This window comes from Littorina saxatilis, linkage group LG1, assembly GCF_037325665.1.
Source record: "Littorina saxatilis isolate snail1 linkage group LG1, US_GU_Lsax_2.0, whole genome shotgun sequence".
NCBI lineage: Eukaryota > Metazoa > Mollusca > Gastropoda > Littorinimorpha > Littorinidae > Littorina > Littorina saxatilis.
The window spans coordinates 59,615,043-59,635,419 of NC_090245.1; the positions used below are offsets into that span (position 1 = coordinate 59,615,043).

Sequence of the window (20,377 nt, forward strand, 5' to 3'; positions counted from 1 at the left end):
ATTGCTTCCCGGTTTTTGAAGCTTGCAGTAAATTGAGTTGTTTCCCTTGACACACTTTGCGTGCCCTTCCGCCATATGCAAAATTAGCCTGATTTGTGTGGTTTTTTCGAGAAAAAAAATGAATCGAAGGCGAGCCTTGTCACGGGAGGAGATTCTCCGGATGTTGGATCTTGAGGACCCTGTAGATCATGATTCCGACGTGTTGTTTTCGCCTCAAGAAAGCGATAATAGCAGTGATATTGAGGAAGAAACAGTCCTGTTCAGTGTTGCTAGTATGAGTCGGCAAACTACACGTGTTAGGGTGGTACTGCATGAATCTTCGAATGTGTAGTTGCAAGGGGGGCGTGGCAGCACTGATAACAATGGATGGCTGGAGCGTCCTAATCCTTTTGGAAATGTTCATAGGTGTACAGTTGGGACTTTGTTGTGAAAATGTGACTTATATTCAATATGGATTACCTAGACATCATTTGGTGAGTGTCACAGTTTTGTTTCATTTGAGTCAGGATGCTGTGAGTGAATGCGGGATTTGCTTGTTTTTTTCTTTGTACTGTCTCCTTATTTCTGTGTAGAATTTTAACAATATTTCAGCTAATTCATAGGTTTTACACCTTGTTTGGTTATAAAATTATTTATAATACTTTCTGTTAAAAAATAACTTTTAAAAAAGCAGTGGAAAAGAAAACACACACAAAAAAACGTTAAAAAACACAAAGTATCCCCCTTTCACCCCCCCTTTGCTAAAACAAATCGCGTGACAAACTTATAAATAGCACGACTGAACTGGGCATCCATTTTTTAATTAGTGCAAAAAATTTGGTGGTGATTGGACTTAATTCAAGCTTGCTAGACAGATTTCTTTACAGTTACTGATTTTTGGTAAGTTTCTTGGTGGCAAGCTTGGGCAGGCAGGACGTCAACGCCGTGGCAGTGCTAGTCACAATAGTGTTAACTCTAACCAACGGAGAGGCCTGCCCCGGAGACTGATTTTTGGCCAAAAAGTCAGGACGGAAGTGCAAAGACACAGAGCCGTCCGACTCAAAAGAAATATCACTTGGCAGACCCGACAGAGCGTGGACCTCGCTACCCCGCCGGGCCGTCGCCAACAGAAGGAGAAAGAGAGTCTTCCGAGTAAGATTGTGAAGACTAGCCTCCCTCAAAGGCTCGAATTCTGAGGAACGTAAAAATTCCAAGACCAGGAACAGATCCCACTTAGGGGACGGACACCTGGACCTGGCCTGCTTAAGAGCAGCACCCTTGATTACTGCTGCAATTACTCCCCCGACATTAATAGATCTACCGATCTGCTTAAGCGTCGCGGAAATAGCTGAGCGCCGGACCCTCAAGGAGGAAACGGACGCACCCTGTGAAAACAGAAAGGAGAGGTGGTTGGCCACCTGCATAGATCGAGGCGCAACCGAACTCACCCCCCTATCAGAACACCATGAGGCCCAAGACTTCCAGTGTGAGACGTAAACGGACGCAGTGGACGCCCTGTGAGAGCGGGTCCACCAGGTCCAGCGTCAAAGAAGACGCTCCAGAGCGCCTCAGCGAGTCCCGAACAACCTCCACACGTGAAGCTTCAGAAGACTGGGCTCCTCGTGTTGAACACCTGTTCGGGGCTGCACGAGTTCCCCTCGCACAAGCGCGAGAGGAATGGGGGGCCCGTGGGCGAGCCAAAGCAGGTCTGGAAACCAGACCTGCGACGGCCAAAGGGGGGCGACCAGAAGAAGAGCCGGCCCCTCCAGCTCCGCCTTTTGAATTACTCGGCTGAGTAATGGGAAAGGCGGGAAGGCGTACGCCTCCAGACCCGTCCAGGGAATGTCCAAAGCGTTCACCCGCCAAGCCTGAGGATCCGGGAATGGCGAGACGAACACCGGAAGCCTCTTCGAGAACCTTGTGGCAAAAAGGTCCACGAGAGGCTTTTGGACCTGGGCCCAAAGGCGAAGCAGTGCCCCAAGAGTGATGGTCCACTCGGACTGAAGCACCCTGTCGGAGCGACTGAGAGCGTCCGCCAGAGTGTTCAGCCTCCCTGGAAGGTACCTGGCGGAGATCGTGATGTGGTGAAGAGAACACCACCTCAGAATCTCGCAGGCCCTGTCCGAGAGAGACGGGGACCGCGAGCCTCCCTGCTTGTTGATATAAGCGGCCACAGTCGTGTTGTCTGTAAACAGACGAACATGCTTGGCCTGCAGGGAGGGCAGAAACTCGACTAGGGCTAGAGCTACTGCTTCTAGCTCCAGCAAGTTGATGTGCCACTGGCTCTGTTCCTCCGACCACAGACCTGACACCGTGTGTAGGTCCGTGTGTGCCCCCCACCCCCGCAGGGACGCATCTGTAAACAGATCCAAGTCCGGGGGTGGCAAAGCGATCGGAACTCCTCTGCAGACCCATTCCGTGTCCAACCACGGAAGGGTCGCGGACTGGAACCATCCCTGGAGAGGGACGAGGGCATTCCAGTCCACCCGAGGAGAGTCCACATACGGTTTCAGCGCTGCCTGAAAAGGCCATTTGTGGACCCTGCCCAGAGGAACCAACAGAGCCATGGACTCCATCTGCCCTAAGATGGAGGCAAGAGACCGGAGGGAAGCCTGCAGGAGAGGCAAAGTGGAGCGAATCTGAGCTTGGAGCTTGTCCACCCGCCGCTGGGAGGGTTGGACTGTTCAAGAAACCGTGTTGAAAGACATCCCCAGGTAGGTGAACGTCTGAGACGGAATCAACTCCGACTTTGATCGGTTGATCGAGAAACCCAACAAGTGGGCCTCTTGAAGAACCGACTGGGTATGCTGCGAGCAGCCTATCTGGGATTGGTTCAGAATGAGCCAGTCGTCCAGATACACCCGCAGTCGAATATCCTGCGACCTCGCCAGTGCGCAAAACTGTCTCACCACCATGGTAAAAATCCACGGAGCGAGAGACAGCCCGAAAGGGAGTGCGCGGAACTGGTAGACGAGTTGTTCTTTGCCATTGGTGACAAAACAGTGGAAACTTACTGAAATTTTCAAAATGCAGCTACAACCTGGAAAATACTATTCCTGTCAAGTGGAGCCCTTGTATTATTTGAGTCTAAAAAGAAAATGTCAGGAACTTTTATGGTTCGGACAAAAAAGCAGACTGACTGGTGGGGGTCACAATGGAGTAACCTGCAGTACTTTGTGACACCAAATTTACACAGCATATCTATAAACTAATTCTGTGAAACAATTTGAGTAAACTCCATGAAAACAGAGTGTTTGCTGTTAGTTTGTCATGTATTGAAGAATTTTTGATGTACAGTTTAGTGTTGTTAGGTTCAGTAATTTTGTGACACCGTTTGCAGGTTACCTTGTAGTTTGATCTTTTTGTGGCAACACAACTGCTTACAGCAGGGCAGGGATATTTTGGTCAGTTATTGTTTAAAAGGGTGTAACTTGGAATACCTACAGATTATTAGAATCAAATGCAAACTACTGCTCAAATGTATCAAAACAGAAAGAGGTAACCTGCAAATCACGCGACACCAAATTGCCAATACTTGTGCATGTATTACGCTGTACTGGTGCAATCAATCAAATTATGCTACAAATGAATGTTATAAAGGAGACACTACCAACACAAACAGTTCTGCAACTGTATTGCCAAAAAACAGCGAAGAGTGCCACCTAAACTTCGCAGAACTATTATCTGTGGTCACTTGCGTACGAATGAAACCATTCGAGAATGGCCGGTCGCTGCATAGCTCCCGATAATTTTTAAGTCCTGTGCTCTAAAATAACTATACTATCAACTTTAACATCAATAATTTTATGAAGTAAGCATTAAGGAAACTTGTGCAACTTACCTGAACTTTCAGTTTTCACAAAATCAATGCGATACGGTTGATTTTCAGGACGAAACCGCGGTGGCACAGAGACATTTCGCGCGAAAGTAACCTGCGAACGGAGTTACCTCGCTTCTGTGACACGTCATCAATTTTGCCGTACACAAACTTTTCTATGTAGTACACAAAACTCGGGACATCATCACTATTTGTGTGTTTACCCTGCCGTCTTCCGGACTGAGGCCGCACGAGAACAATCCATGCTCAACTGCGCGAGCGAAGAAATGAAAATCGGGGTAACCTGGCGAACGTTTGTGACGGCAGATACGAAAGTCACCGTTGCGAGGTACACGGATGTATATTCACGCGACCAAATATCTTCATCTATCGATAATGATGCCATGATTTGAAAATAAAAATGTGTGTTTGCCTTCCTGGCGCTCAGGCCGGCAAATTGTCTTTCTTCAGTGGATCGGATTTGTGACGACGCGCGTTCGAAGGTTACCAGTTTTTTATCGGACGCAGCACGCGAGCAGGAGAGGGTCAGTTGTCCAAATAAGATTTTGTGCAGTTTAATCCAAGTATAAGTTATCGTTGAATGATAACAGTTATCCTTTCTAGAGCAGCTGTCGGTTTGAAATGTGTTGTGAACATGGCAGGGGTCTGTCATTCCACGTTTTGGCCGCCATTTTGTGAACAAAAAATGAAAACAAGCAGGAATAAGTGCTACTTCTGTCATATTATTTTCCTTCATGGTGATTTTGTTGATACTGCTACATCAGTAGAATGCAGTAATTATCTTATTTTGTCACCATCATTCCCCGTAATTTAAAAAATTGATTTTACTTGATGTCACCCACCGCAGTCACCATTAGCAAAGAACAACTCAGACCTGATCTCCCCACCGGAAACGAAGCCATTTCCGGTCGGACGGATGCATAAGAATGTGGAAATTCGCATCCGTCAGGTCTATGGAGGTCGCCCAGTCTCCTGGGCGGAGAGAGTCCCTGACCGTGGCAGGCGTCTCCATCTTGAACTTGATCTCTCTCAAAAAAGTGTTGAGAAGGGATAAGTCCAAGACGGGGCGCCACGCCCCTGAAGCTTTGGGAACGGCAAAGAGACGCCCGTAAAATCCCAGTGAGCTTTGGTCCAGGACCCTCTCTACCGCGCCCTTCTGCACCAGGGAGACAATTTCCGCCTGAAGAACGGATCTTGCTTCCTGTGAGGAGGGGGTTCTGAAGAGCGGCGGATGTCGAGAAAGAGGTGCCTTCTCCTCCCGCCATAAGAGACGGAAGCCCGATCTCACAACTCCCACTATCCATCGGCTGTCTACAGAGACCATCCAATGGGAAAGTGCCCGGGAGGGGCCTCCCGCCATCACCAAAGTGGAGGGCGGGAGGGGGGTGAGACCGGGAGCGCTTCATTGGGGGTGGGGCTTGCTACCAGAGCCGCCCCGCCCCCTTCCCGACGCCGTCCGTTTCTTGCCTCCTCTAGAGCTCTGCTGAGCAGATCTCTTCGGAGCAGATTTGGGTTGAGAGGACGGCTGAGACTTCCCTTGCTGGGAAGGCTTAGCCTGCTTCATGCCCTGTAGAGTCATGTCCAAGAATTGTGAATCCTTGTTGGACTGTATCTCCGTCTGCCGAGCGACAAGCGCCATATGGCTGAACAGAGAGCCCTCATTTACCCTAGCCAACGCTGTGAGGAGGGAGGAGATGTCATCCGCGTTCTGCTCCTCGCTGAGCGTAAACGGGACTAAGCTGTCCGTCAAAGACCGAGACAGCGCCCGAATCAGCGTGTCGGAAACCGAAGCCAATTCCAACAGCTGACGCCCAACTTCCTCCAGGGAGATGAGAGTACTCTCTCTCACCGGAACCACTGAGTCGCCCTTGACTGGTTTGGCCAGGAGAGCTTGCAAATCCGGGGTCACCGGCAAGGTGGAACGTGGAAGGGCAAAAGACGCGATGAGGTTCCGGCTCCGCCCCGGGAAAGCAAGCTTCCGCTGGGACGATGGCACAAAGGTAGAAGTCTGCGCCGCCGTCGCCAGCCAGGGCTGGGCCTGCTCCGGGACTGGACCGAAAGGCACCAGAAACGGAACCGGCTCCGGAGGCATACCACCTGTCCGCCGAGCTGAAGAAGCCAGAACCTGGGACAGATGGTAAGCAACGGAAGGTGACTCCGCAAACCGGAAAGAAGGATTAACCTCCTTAGCCGGCAGGAAATCCGACATTGCCGACGGCGCCACAGATGTGGACGCCACCGCGGCAGCCGTGCCCTCCGGGAAATATCGCGAAGTCACTTCAGCTGCGGTGTCAAGAATGACCCGGAGCCTTGATGACATTCCCGAAGGAGACTCTTCACTAACTACTGATTGAACATCAGATTGGTCACAGGAAGTGCCACGACCGTAGTCGTCAAGAACACCGGCAGTAGGATACCCGGGATGACCGGAAACCGGAAACCCGTAATCCTGGAAGTGATCCCGACTTGAACCCTGACTGAAATGCATAGGGTAAGGCGGAAACCCATCCGATACTGCCGGATGTAAGTGGGAGGAAGTCACGACCCCATCCGGGGGAAGTGACGACCGTCCTGGCTGAAGCACCGGAAGCGCAAAAGCCTCACGCTGTTGATCCCTCTCCGGCAGCCAAGAGGACGTGCTCGGATGAGGGACAGCGTGTCCGGCCGAAGCCGGAAGTGCAGACATCGAAACCGCCGAGGGCGGAAACGATGAATGCGAGAACTGCGGCTGGGAGCCGTAAAGCCCTGAGGCCAGTTCTCGGTCCAACCCGTCGCTGCGGCACTGAGTGCGGGCAAGTGAGGGCGGACACCGACGCTGACCGACAAATTCACCGTAAGGAGTAATGCCGCCAGTAGAAAGCAGGGAGTGACGCCGCGCGAATGAACTGCTTCCCGTAAGGGAAAGTCCGGACGCCTCACGAGGGCTGACAGACCAGTCCGACTTACTTGAGACGCCTGCGGCGGAGGCGGAAGCAGCCGGAGCGTGCAAAGCGGAAACCGAAGTAACCACAACGGAAGCGAGGGAATGCACATCCCCCACCGTAGTAGGAAGAGCAGCGCCAACGGAAGTTGACGAGCGCTGCATCTCCGTCTGAACCAGGGTCCGTATCTCTGGAAGAAGAGAACTCAACAAAGAGGCAACGATAGCCCCCTGCTCCGGAGCCAACAAAGCCGGCGGCGGAGCAACAAAAGTAGGACTAGAACGAACAACCGTGCTAGGACCAGGCGGTGAAATGGGCACCGTCAAAATGGTGTTGCGTGCTTCATCCGACACGACCACCACAGGCTTAGAGCTAGAAGATTTAGGCTTCACCCTGCCCTTCAAATCGGATTTACCCTTACGTTTGTCTGAATCAGCCATAACGCCGAACAACAACAACATAAACAAGCAAAAATAGACGAGCAAAGTTACTGAAAATGAACGTATAACACGAACAGCAAAGCAGTAACTACCAACAGAAACAAACCAAACTTGCAACAAAAACAGTGTACAAGCACAGGTTAAACGCCACAAAATGCAAGCCAGCAAAGCTAACTGAAACAAAATGGCGACAACGCAACACGTTACTGATACGACACGTCCAACGGACAAACTATCAGCAACAACAAGCGAAAATGTTCGAAAACAACAGTAAAAAACAGAACGAGCTCACCAAAAGGAGCCCGCACAGGAGAACGACAGGTTACGTGGCCGGCAGGTGACAAACTCCACCCAAGACAGCCACAGAAGCGCACAAAATTTTCACACAACCTCTCTGCAAGACGCTGAAAGCCGTATGAGTTGCCACATGGTGGTAGAGAGGAAGTAGCAATATGGGAGGTAACTCTCAGGGAACCTGGCTGTTACCATGGCTATTCAAGCCTTTTTTGGTAGGGGTCGCTTCCCTTTATAATTTGTAGACGGGTAGCGTTTTTTCAGTACCTAGCATCTCAGACGTTGTCAAATGCTATATGTGATTCGGAGTAAGAATATGTAATTTAATGCATGTTATGTTACCTGCAGTCATACTGAAATTTTCAAATGACATTGCTAAGAATAAGATGAACTCAGGATTTCATTGACTGGTTCAATCATACTTTCAAAGGTGACAGGCTGGAAACAGTCAAACATTTTGCTTTTCAAACTGTTCAGTTCTTCAAAATAGATTAAAGGTGTTTGCATGTAACATGACACCATAGGTTTTGTGTAAAGTTACTTTCAAACGCATCTTGAGGAATTTCACATTTTTGCGCACAGTAATTGCACACTATAGTGTTCAAAGAGTGGATAATTTAGTACAAGCATTTTTTAAAAACATGTGTTTGAATGTCACATAACACAAACAAAATCATAGACTAAGGGATTATTCGGTGTTAAGTTACATGCATGAGCTAAAATTGCCGTCAACATAGTTTATTATCTTTTCTTTCTTTTCTGTAGATGCTTTTTATTTTAAGGCTGCTTAACAAACAAGATATGGTTTCATGCAGGTCAACTAAAAAAAAAACCCACTTAATTTATTGCTTGAATGTAACTTAACTCGGTAAAAAAAAATCCACAAAGAAGGTCAATGTTTTCAGACTAAGAGTAAGAGTGTGTAATTTTGTATTAGGATGTTTTTAACAGTATGTGTTTGAATCAGAATGTAACATAACACACACATGATCAACAGCATTAGGGATGCTATTTCAGGACACGAATAAAGTTTGTTTCATCGGTCCAGCATTTCATTTTTTTTTTCTCTTCCTTCTCAGGTACACCTCCTGGACCCTATCAACTGAGACAACATCCTGTGAAGTTTGCAGAACAGAGTGGTGTGGACTCAGCTGGCAATACTGTGACCTGCATTTCAAGGGGTAAACTGTATTATCGGGGTTATTTATGTGCAAGAGTACAAGGACTTGAATATATTCAGGATGAAGAAACAATTGTGAGAATTCAGACACTGGGGATTTAATTTTTTTGTTTGTTTCACAACCGATGATCCTAGTTATTGTTTAAATGTGCACGAATATATTAACATGCATGGTAATTTATGTTTAATTCAGTCAAATTTGATGATTTTCATGAGCTTAGTTATGTGGAACTGGTACGCTATGAATATTACCTCGGAATTTCTTTGTATTTTGTGTTGCAGATTCAAGCCCTCTTTGCTGATGTTGCAGAAGTACGTTTCCTGAGGAAACAGCGTGAAAGCAAACAGACTACTTACTATGTGTGGTCCTATGTTCCTATGCGCTAAGATGTCTGAAGCTGTATTGTTGTCATGTATTTGTTTTGCATGAGGTCAACCAGCCTAGATGCATTCCCTCCACTATAAAAAATAAAAAAATAAAAAAATAATACGAGTGGATGGAACGTTGTTTTGTTAATATTTCAAAACTGTCATTGATTTTCATGTATGCAGAGGCTCTTCTAATGTTCTATTTAATCTGTCAGTGCCACATCTGTGGTCAACAGCTTCAGGTTTTGGTTTTGAGTTCATGTTGTGCGGTGATCCAGTCACAATCTGAAAGATAGGAAAGGCTGGTTGGTAGCAAAGTTTGGTTGGTAAGACAGTTTTGGTTATGTTGTCCAATGTTTTGTCTAACATTTCCCATTTGCTGTTTTGTTTGAGTATTTCTCCTTCCATTACTAAGGTGTAGCTGAAGTAATACAGTGGAATGGATACGTTTGCCTTTCCCTTATTCGGGATATTTTGTTTGTGGCCTGGAACTGGCTCTGAATCCACTTAAATTCAATTATTTCACCGTCTTAAGCACTCAATAGGTCTTTCAATATTAAGAGAATGTTTTCTTCAATTACTAGTACGATTTAAGTGATTAAGAGGCTGTATAACAATTATTTCCCCTTCAGATAGCACTCGTTGGTGTAAAGTTACTTGCATACGTCTTTTCTTGTTATTTATTCTTTCTCTATATCATTTGGACTCACATTTTTGGATATGAAATACGTTTATATCTATGTATTTACTTGTAGAACATTTAATTTTGGATGGATTTCTTTTTCTGGTGAAAAATGAGTAAAAAAAAGGATAGGTCACGGTGTTATGTTACATGCATGTATTGCTCGGTTTTCTATTTTATACATATTAAAAGGAGTAAAACAATTGTTGGGATACTTTAACCTTCATTAATACTTTAACTGAAGTATTTCATACCTTGACAATGCAGGAGCCTTTAATACAGTACATTTACTTAGTAAATTTACCTTGAAATTAGGAACGCCTGATGTTGTAAATGCATGGTGCATTATAACATAATTCAGAAACTGGAAAAATGAACTTTTCTTCCTACAATTAAATAAGACAGATAAGGCTTAACATATCTGAAGACTTTTTGTTTGTTTATTTAATTTAAATATGTTACTTTTTTAACATTGTCTGTCAAATGTTCTGCTTTGTGTAAAGTTACGTACTTGCAACTGTTACATGCTGTTTTCAATACTGTATCAGACTAGAACACTGTTGTTATGTTTTAATCATTGAAAGTACACTTGTAGCAGGCTGTTTAAGTTAAATAAAGACCTGGAATTTACTGGATTTGTTTTTAGTTGATGTTGTTTGAAAGGGTCACGGTGTTACCGTTACATGCAAACCAAATACATGTATATTCTTCAAATACTACTCAGTAAAAAGTCCATTTAAAAATTCTTTTGGTAGGAAGTATCAAGATTACTAAATGCACCAATTTAAGTAAAAAAGATTGTTTTATGACAAAGTTATATTTGTAATGCTCATGTCACAGAGACTGGACACTATTCTGTACTCTTGACCATATGAGTGGGTACGGATATGTCCGTACCTGGGAGACAATGACTCGAATGAGTTAACAGACTTTTTTTTAAAGAAAAATCAGAGAAGTTTAATTACACCAATATTGTAATAAAGTTATTTTCTAAATAATCTTACAAAAGTTGTTAAAAACATCTCATTCTGCAAAGTTCTTTAAAAAACAGAAATATATCTTGATTTACACAAGGAAACAGACTTCCTATCAAGTATGTACTCACATGACATTTAACAGTTTAAAAGGCATCAACATATTCTTAATCTTACTCAATCAGGGTCAAAATACCCTTCCAGTTCTAAACTGTTCAGTACTGGTCTATTTTAAAACAACAACAAAATATCTTCAAGTGTAAAACAAACCAAGGTAAAAAGTACAACTAACTTATGCATTACTCACAATCACTTACATCGCAACAAAAAGGCTTTCCTTTGGAGTGGCTCAGCATGTGGGACTCATAACGAGAAGGAACCCTGAACTCTTTTCCGCAGATTTCACATCTATAGGCACCAGGCCGCTGTTGACCGCTGGTCATCTGCAGGTAGGCATCCGAGGGACTGGTCATCATTAGCGACTGGTCCATAAGTCTAGGGTGAGCACCCATCATGGCCAAGTTGTCCATGGAAGGGAGGGGGATATGGGTGTCTGGGGTGAGGGTGGAGTGGGGAGGCTTGTGCTGAGGAAGGATGCGCTTGATGCGTGACTTGGACGGTTTGCGCTTCGACTGTCGCATCGCTGCTGCATCCGACTGCTCATCGCCATCATCCGTCTTTGCTTTGTCATCATCATCGTCCTCATCCTCTCCTTCCTCTCCTCCATCCAACTTACGGCGCTTAGTGGCGCCACCTCCATCTTTTTCATCAGAGATGTCGTCACTGCTGTCATCTGAGTTTTCTTCTTCTGAAGCCGAGTCAGCCGGCTTGGTCAGGTGTGGGACGTCTTTATCCACTTTTTCATCCTTGATTATCTTCACCTTCTCCTGTTCATGGCTGGCTACAGTCGAGTTCGCTACTTCCTTTCCCTCCATTTTTTATGCTCCTCCTTGCTTTTCAGCACAGCTAAAGAAAACACGTAAATTTCCAAGAGTTAAAAATGCATTCATAACGATTGTCAGGTACGTGTGCAAGTAACTTAATATAGTCAGACGATCAGATGAATACACAACATTTGATCGACTGCCAGCAGATCATTCAAAAGGCAATGACAATCTTTTTTCTTCATGCTAATTCTAATTTAATGCTTCTAGAACTCTAAAACTCTGAAAATGCTCAGTCTAAGCCCATCTAAAATGAAAATGCTTTAAGTTTAAGCCTTCTGTTGACAATGACATCATGTCTGTATCGACCAAGCTTCCGATTAAGGGAAACTAGAATGTGTGTGTGTGTGTGTGTGTGTATGTGCATGCATTTTGTGTGTGTGTTTCTAGAGCACACACTCAGCGGTTTTCGCATGCATGGAGGTACACGGCTAGCACGCCGGAAAACAAGGCAGCAGCACAGGTTGCAGTCCTGCTGGCTTTTCTGTGTTCACTGGGAATGTGAACCAACTTTATATAATTTTCTTCTACTCCTCTAGTCAACACAAAATATGTTCTCGTATACTCGCATTGTGAGTGAATAGCTTATTCATAGCTTTTGTTGACTGAGAAAAACTGACAACTTTATGACACATGTATTTTTGTCCAGACTTTTCGTTTCCAATTTCAAGGTAAATCAATAGCACTAGCAGATTCTTGCAAACCCAACAGCATTCCCTGCAAGTTTTTCTTGATAGTTAATCAACTTAATGTTCCTTGAAAATTAAAAGAAATCATTTAATGCTACCTATATTTTTTGTGTTCATTGTAATACTAATACTATTAAATAGTACTGTATGTCTATGAACATTTCATTCTAATTTGTATCACCTTGTTCTGAATGGGTCAGGGGGTATTTATCTCATGCACAAAGAATATGAATTTCAAAATTGATCAGATGACACTTGTAATTGTATCTGGGGGGTTTTCTCATAAAACTGAAACTTTTACAGTAATTAACATCTGAAGTTACCATGCTGTCACCCCATCTGTTCATAAAACTTAAACTAATTCATCAGAGCAATATCAGTTACCAGTCACCCCATATAATATCCCTTTGCCGTAATGTTGAACTTTAGCGTTCATGTACATTCTTAGCTCAGATCAGAATCCAGTGCAAATTAAGCCTCAAATATTGCAGAACCTACTATTGTTAATGTTAGCATAATATTAACAAGTCATTTTTGATCCCTTTGATGTTACAGAATGAACTCATTTACATGGCTTTTAGAAGAAAACATCTGCACAGCCTTTTTTTCAAAGGATAGGAGAAAACTCTGTTGATATTACTTATAAATTACGAGTAATAATATATATGAGGCTATGCATTTTCTCGTCTGTGTGACGTGTCAATGAAAATTTTGGAATGACCAAATTAATTAATTATGATTAATTTTGGAGCTTGATCAATCCGCCAAATAATTTCAGAAGAAATACTCTTTGAATCAAAAATAAGTCAATAAGGCTACTGGAATGTGACTGAGAGTGAGACAGAGATATATATAAATATGAAAAGTACAATGCTATATTATACAGTTCAATATTACCCCCTTTGCCTCAAATCCATCCTCACCTCCACCCCCTAATCTGACAGTGACACTGTGACCAACTTTACTAAGACTAAGAGACTGCTTACCCCACAAAGTAATGAATAAATGACACTGATGCAAGCGGTTGATTTGTCCAAAAAGAGCTGTGAGTGTGACTGTGAGCAATGTATACTAAAAATATAGGCTACCGCTTTTGCATTGTCCCAGAATACACTAGATTACTGATTTACTCTGTGCAGCGGACCGCACCCGCAGAACTCTGTTCATGTTATACACGTTCAATGCTACCAGTCAGAGCTAGCATTTTCTATCGACCGCTACCGCGAGCAAAATCCACCGCCTAAGCCGAGTGTGCGTGACCACGCGTGCGCGAGCTCAAAGCACCGACCTGCCTGCCCGACTTTCGGCCAGAGAAGTGATGTTTACTGATAACCATCACATCGTTCAGAATACTTATTTATTGGACTCTGGACAGAAGAGAACGTCGTAAATGCTTCAATGTATTTGATCACGCTTCAAAAATTCAAGTTGTGCGCCGAATAGCCGCGTGAAAAACAGCTAAACCTTCGACTACGTGACAGACTCGCGAATGAAAAATGGATGCCGCGACCCAGTTACGTCCCTTGAGCTCGCGAGCGAGCCCACTCGCATTTGCGTTCGTTCGTGTGGACTCGGTGGTAGATCGGCTACTAAAACGGTTATAAATGAAAACTACTCACCAAAGTCGGTTTCTGTGTATGTATGAAACCGTTTTAGAGCCAAAAATGTGTCCACACGAGTGGGGCAGCGTCAGCGAACACACCGACAAACAAAGAAGCTACACTTTGTACTTCCGTTTGCTAGTGCCCGTATAGATGGCGCGATTGGCTGAACGCACCGCACAACGCATACACACGCTACCCACGTGACCTGGGCCAGCAACGCACGCGCGCACACACACGCAGTGCTCTGTTCGCTTTGTTGAAATCTGTGTGAGAGACCCGGTACACGCGAACAAGTCACAGACACGCTCTCAAACACGGGTTTGGTTACGCTGGGTACACAGGCAAACTTTATCTCTTGCCAGCCGTAAACTGTGTTCGTGATCACACTACACAACGCATGTGTGCAGCGCATTCTTTTACTGTTGCTCTAAAGAGAGTGCTTTGGCTTGTGTCCAATTATGAGTCTCCCCTTTCTGAGGTCTATCCACAGTCTGTGGTTGATAGACACACACTGACAGTCACACTGTATGACACACACTCTGACACACACACACACACACTCTGTCGGGAACACCGGCACACACGTAGCCCTACAGTCTTTCTTTCCCACCGCGGCACCACCACCTGCGATGTCAGTTCAACAAGTTGTCCGGCGGTTCACTGAGATGGTAGCAAACTTTTTTTTTTTTAATAAACAAAGACAAACAAAAAGAAAACAAATTGTCAATGGGCATTTCCAGCGTCACTGACGTGACATTCGCACAAAAAAATCAGACATTATTTGCCATAAAAGCCATATTCATGATGCTTTTATTTAACTCAAATTTGTGCAGAGATTTCCCCAAACATGACAACCTCAAATTCCTACCCAGGGTGAAAAATGTTAAGGTAAAAATAGCCGCAAAGGGTACTTAACCTTGAGTTTGAAAAAACTTGTCACTGACGTGGCAAAAATGCTCACCTGCATTTCACTCACTAAGCGAAATTCAAAAATGCTATGAGTTTAGCCAGGGACCTATATCTATAGATATCTATATATATATACGACTAGTGTCTGTCTGTCTGTCTGTCTGTCTGTCTGTGCGCGATGCGCGGCCAAGGTTCTCGATGGATCTGTTTCAAATTTGGTGATCATATTCAGGTACACCCTGGACACAACCTGGTCGATGAGATATTTCAACACGTGCTCTCAGCGCGCAGCGCTGTGCGCGCTGAACCGATTTTGTTTTTTTTTGGTCTGGATCCACTACCAGTAACTCTTCCTTATCTTCTCCAGTGTTTTCAGCCGCGATTATCTCCCTTCCTCCGTGTGGCGTCAATCCATATTCCCGTTACTACGTTACTATTTTTAGAAGGTCACTGCACGTTACTATTTTTAGAAGGTCTCCAGTGTTTTGCGCGTTTATCTCCTTTCCTTCGTGCGCCGGCGAAGCCGGCGTACACCCGGCAAAGCCGGGTCCCAGGCGCAGCCTGGTATTCGGCTCTACTTCTTCCCGGCGAAGCCGGTACCCGGCGAAGCGGGTAATCATCTAGTCTATAGATATACGGCTTCTGTCTGTCTGTCTGTCTGTCTGTCACTTCGCGATGCACGTCCAAAGTTCTCGATGGATCTGCTTCAAATTTGGTGGGCATATTCAGGTAGACGCCGGACACAATCTGGTCGATGAAAATTTCCAACACGTGCTCTCAGCGCGCAGCGCTGAACCGATTTTGGTTTTTATGGTTTTTCTGTACATCCATTCCCAGTAACTCTTCCTTATCTTCTCCAGTGTTTTGCGCGTTTATCTCCCTTCCTTCGTGTGGCGTCAATCGCGTACGGAGCCGGGTACCCGGCAAAGCCGGGTATTCGGCTCTACTTCTTCTAGTTTAGTATATAGGTCTATGGTTTAGCCAACTAAATCATGTGATTTTGTTAGATCATAGTCAAGACATATCATACTTACTGAAATATGAAAGAAATTGAAAATATCAAATGTATCATTCCCACAAGCGGTTAATATGTAGCGTCACTGACGTGGCACGTCAGTGTGAATTCAATGTTCAATGGTAATACTTTTTGGTGTTAAAATATAGGTAGTTTCACACGGACGATTTTTAACTGATTATTGATCTTCTCAGTCATTGTTCAACCACTATACGGCTCGATTGTCTCTCCGTCCGTCTGTCCGTCTGTCCGTTGGTCCGCCCGTTGATCCACTGACACCATGATTGTCCATATAAATAACTTTTGAACTAATGATTTGAATCGATACACTTAAAAGAAACATACACCTCCAGCAAACATATTTAAAGCATTCCGGGTCAAGGTCACTTCTCAAGGTCACCGGTCAAGGTCACTCGGTTTTTTTTCTTATAAACTTCAGACAACGCCTTGATTTGCAAAAATATTGCATTCAAACGTGGCGGGCGAACAAGACACATCATCAGAAAGATACTGAATGGCTCCTGATTCTAGTTCAAAAACGTCATTCAAACGGTTTTGTATTGAGCTGTCATTATTTTGACGTTCTTGGCTGTCTTCCCTTCCGGCAATTTAGCAACCATTATACACCAGGGGCGGATCAGTTCATTGTATGGGGGGGGGGGGGGGGGGGGGGGTTTCCAACTCGCGTAAAAACAATTGAGTATGTACATTTGACAAGATCCTAAATGTGTAACACACTATTCCACTTTATTTGTGTTGGTGTCAAGTTAGTCGAGAATACCACGTTAATTGTAAATTTGTACAGAACTAAACTCCAACATTGATTGCATGAGAATTAGCGCTACGAGGTATGATCCAAACAAAATGATCAAATGTGATTTTCGCGCAGACTGTTTGGCGTATATATCTGGCTCAAATTACAGTAGTCATTAGAACTGCTCTCCTCGTACATCGATGCAAAGTCACAAGTGCCTGAGCGAAGTAGACGCCATAAGATGGCCTTATTTGGGGTTGGCAGTTTAAACTCTGATTTGTCAGCTTTTTTATGTCTTGGAAATAGTAAAACGGCTTCTTGACACAAAGTCTTGTTTTCATAGAGGAAATAACCAGAAATCACAAGGAGTAAATGATCAGGTCTGAAGAGTATGCAAGGCAAAGATGGGATTATTTAGACTTTAAGGAATGGCGTTACGGCCCTTATTTTGGGGACTGACTGGCATTGTCATGGAAAAGAAGGGAGGTCTGGGTTTCGCAGTTTAGTCGACTGTTGAACTCGTGAGTACGTTTGGGTAATAAGGTTTCTGCATAGTATGTGACAGTGACAGTTCTGTTAGCAGACAGAATATCGACAGCAACGGGACCTTGGTGATCGCAAAATACAGCAAATATCACTGTTTCTGGGCTGGGCCGCTATTGCGCGGGTCTGCTATTGCGTGGGTCCGCTATTGCGCGGGTCTGCTATTGCGCGGGTCCGCTATTGCGCGGTGACTATTTGTCATTCAACCAATCTCTCACAGTGTAACAGAAATACCCAAAGCCAAGAGACACAGCCTAGAGAATACTGTGCTGACAATCATTCAAACGTGTTCCAAGTCGGTTTCATGGCAAAGACAATGTATATTATTAAACAACAAAATAAAATAAAGAGGTGTCACAGTAAGGGAGAAAGAACCTGTTTCTTATTCCACAAAATTACTTTTGCAATCCCAACATTCAAAGCATCGAGCTCAGAAATACTACCTTATAAATCTCAGGTGGTCATAATATAATACTAACAAATAAACTGACAAACAAAATGCTGACATTGCATTTATTCCAATCTTGAAAATAAATTCAGAACATCCTGAAATCATCTTTCGTCTTCTCAAAGAAAAAAACCCGAACTAAAGTAAGTTGGAATAACAAAAATAATGCATGAGTAAATGCTAGTCACTTTTCGCATTTTCCAAAGACCTGGACAAAAGAAAACCAAGAACACCTGTTCTCTAACTCATGAAAAAAAAACCACCATATTACATTAAAAAAAAAACCCACTTAATTCTTAAAGAAAAAAAATAAAACCTTAAATTTAGCACAATATTGAATAAAGACAATAAAGCAACCGACACAAAGAGCTTGCTAATAAAACAATTTCATCTTATTCCTTGTCGGTTCCTGATTCCAAAAACATATAGATACAAGGAACTTAGTCGATAAATATCGACAGGGGGCCGACAAATGGTTTAAATGGGAAATGTGTGTATATGGGTGTGGGTTTGAAACAAACAAACAAACCAACCCTTGTGAACCCCGGGCCGCAGGCCTTCGATGTAGTGATTGAAAAAAAAGGATGTTCTCAAATGGTTCAATTCTCATTTGGTCTGATTCTCAAATGGTACCGGTATACTCCCCCCCCCCCCCCCCCCTGTCCGCAGGCCTAGGAGTAAAATTTTATAGACACTGACCTTCTTCCCAGGGGTCATTGACCCAGTTTTAGCTATGAGAGGTGGTTCGCCCAGAGGCTGTAGAGTATACTGGGGCGGTCTCTTTGATGTCTTGAGAGGAAACTTGGCCAGGGTAGTACATGCACCAGAACTGGTGGACACCAAGGACAAACATGAAATCGAAGCAGTTTGCTTTCAGAGAGAACGGTCGTCAGCAACTCAAACTTCTCTGTTTTCTTTTTTTTTTTAAATCTGACTTTCTTTGTGGCCCCCTGACTCCGCCCCCCTCCCTCTGTAAGGACCCCCCTCCACAAGGACCGATTTTTGTCAACATTTTAAAGGTCGCTAGAGAGGGGTTCCACTGTATGACCTAACCGCTGCTGGCAGACGGCCTCAATCTTCACGCGCAAAGACGAGATTAATAGGTGCTCGGTTTTGGTATTTTGAATTACATTACATTAAACCTTTGTTGGGTTTCATGGTCATGGCAACAGCCATAATAATATTACATGATGTATAATATCATATTTCAGCATATGTGAATTACATGTCATCATACTAAACTGTCATACATTTTTATTCCTACATTATTCTGATTGATCACAACCAAACCTACTATCATTGGACACATCCAAATGCAAGCGCCTGTTCTTGACAATTTCTCTCTGATCTAAATATAAAATCAGTGCAATTTCCTGGGTCGGGCTTTGCCACAGACACTCACGGTTTGGCCTGTAGGTAAAATGTACAATGTATTTTCTGATTTGTGCACAAAAGCTTTTTTTCTTTTTTCTTTTTTTTAACATAACAATGTTTAATGTCACTGTATGTTTAAAAGACCATGGTCATATTTGTAAAAAAAATGTTAAATTAGAAAATAAATAACATTTTGGTTCATGATTTTTCCTACACCTGTGCTAAAAATAAGAAATAAAAATGTCGGGTATATAAGTCACTCAAATACAGCTAGGTATGAATGGCTCGGTTTGAGTTTGTTGCAGTTGACCCTGCACAATGCGACATATCATGTTTTTGTTGAACAATTTTGACGTCACCCCTCCCATAGGGTGACGTATTTCACAACTTCCTGTGTTACACAAACTCTGTGATGACCAATTTTGACGTCACCCCTCCCATAGGGTGACGGATTTCACAACTTTCTACAGATGAACAATTTTGACGTCACCCCTCCCATAGGGTGACGGATGTCACAACTTCCTGTGTACACAAACTGATGACGTATTTCACAACAAAATGGCGCTGCCCATGGTCAACCTCGAAACTATCCGTATAGAATGGGGGCGTCCTCGCCCCCATAATGATATGTTTGGATTAAAAACACGCTCAGAAAGTTTAAACGAAGAGAGGTACAGAAAAGCGTGCTATGCAGTAAACCACTACCGCGCTAAACAGGCTCGTTAAAGTTCACTGCCTTTTGCACGAGCGGCGGACTACGGTAATTGTGAAAAAATGCAGTGCGTTCAGTTTCATTCTGTGAGTTCCACAGCTTGACTAAATGTAGTAATTTCGCCTTACACGACTTGTTTTTTCTGTAAGAGAGAGAGAGAGAGAGAGAGAGAGAGAGAGAGAGAGAGAGAGAGAGAGAGAGAGAGGATTTGTCCTTCGCGGGGGGTATGCAGTGCCTTGGCATTGTACTTCTACTTAATTGTTATTGTTCTTCAATACCTTACTCTCCAATGAGAAAGTGGATTTTCCAAGAAATCAGTAACACCCCCACGGAACGGCGTGGTCAGCTGCACCCAGCGCGTGGTATCAGTGGTTGGCACATGAACGGTGGGTTTCTCCAGACTATACTTTGAAACTTATGGTTTTTTGGCGCACTTTGTATTGAATATTCTCATTTTCGAGACTTCCATTCACATGTGCATGTGCTTGTTACATGAATAAGTTGCGTATCAATAGAGTAATTACAAAATGTATGGTTGAGTGTCATGAAATGAACACTGTCACCACATTTAAACTCGGAATTTTGTCATTACTGGCAACAGACTGGCTTGTTTAAGTACTCGAATGTGCTATTTTATGTATCCCTGATAGCTGATTAAGTTTACAAGGGTTAGTGTTGTGTAGATTTTACACAGTTCGTAAATCAAAT

The 20,377-nt window shown here is 43.9% G+C and overlaps 1 protein-coding gene across 1 annotated transcript in view; it reads right to left on the reverse strand.

Moving 5' to 3' along the window:
• LOC138975622 (zinc finger protein 585B-like) overlaps window positions 1-14,081 on the reverse strand; it is a 40,011-nt gene extending 25,930 nt beyond the window's left edge. Inside the window, exons 1-2 of the mRNA XM_070348356.1 lie at window positions 13,930-14,081; window positions 10,995-11,643 (exon numbers count right to left, since the gene is read on the reverse strand). Coding sequence (XP_070204457.1) covers window positions 10,995-11,612 — 618 coding nt within the window. The 5' untranslated portion in view covers window positions 11,613-11,643; window positions 13,930-14,081. The remainder of the gene's footprint in view (window positions 1-10,994; window positions 11,644-13,929) is intronic.
• Between the last annotated feature and the right edge of the window lie 6,296 nt (window positions 14,082-20,377).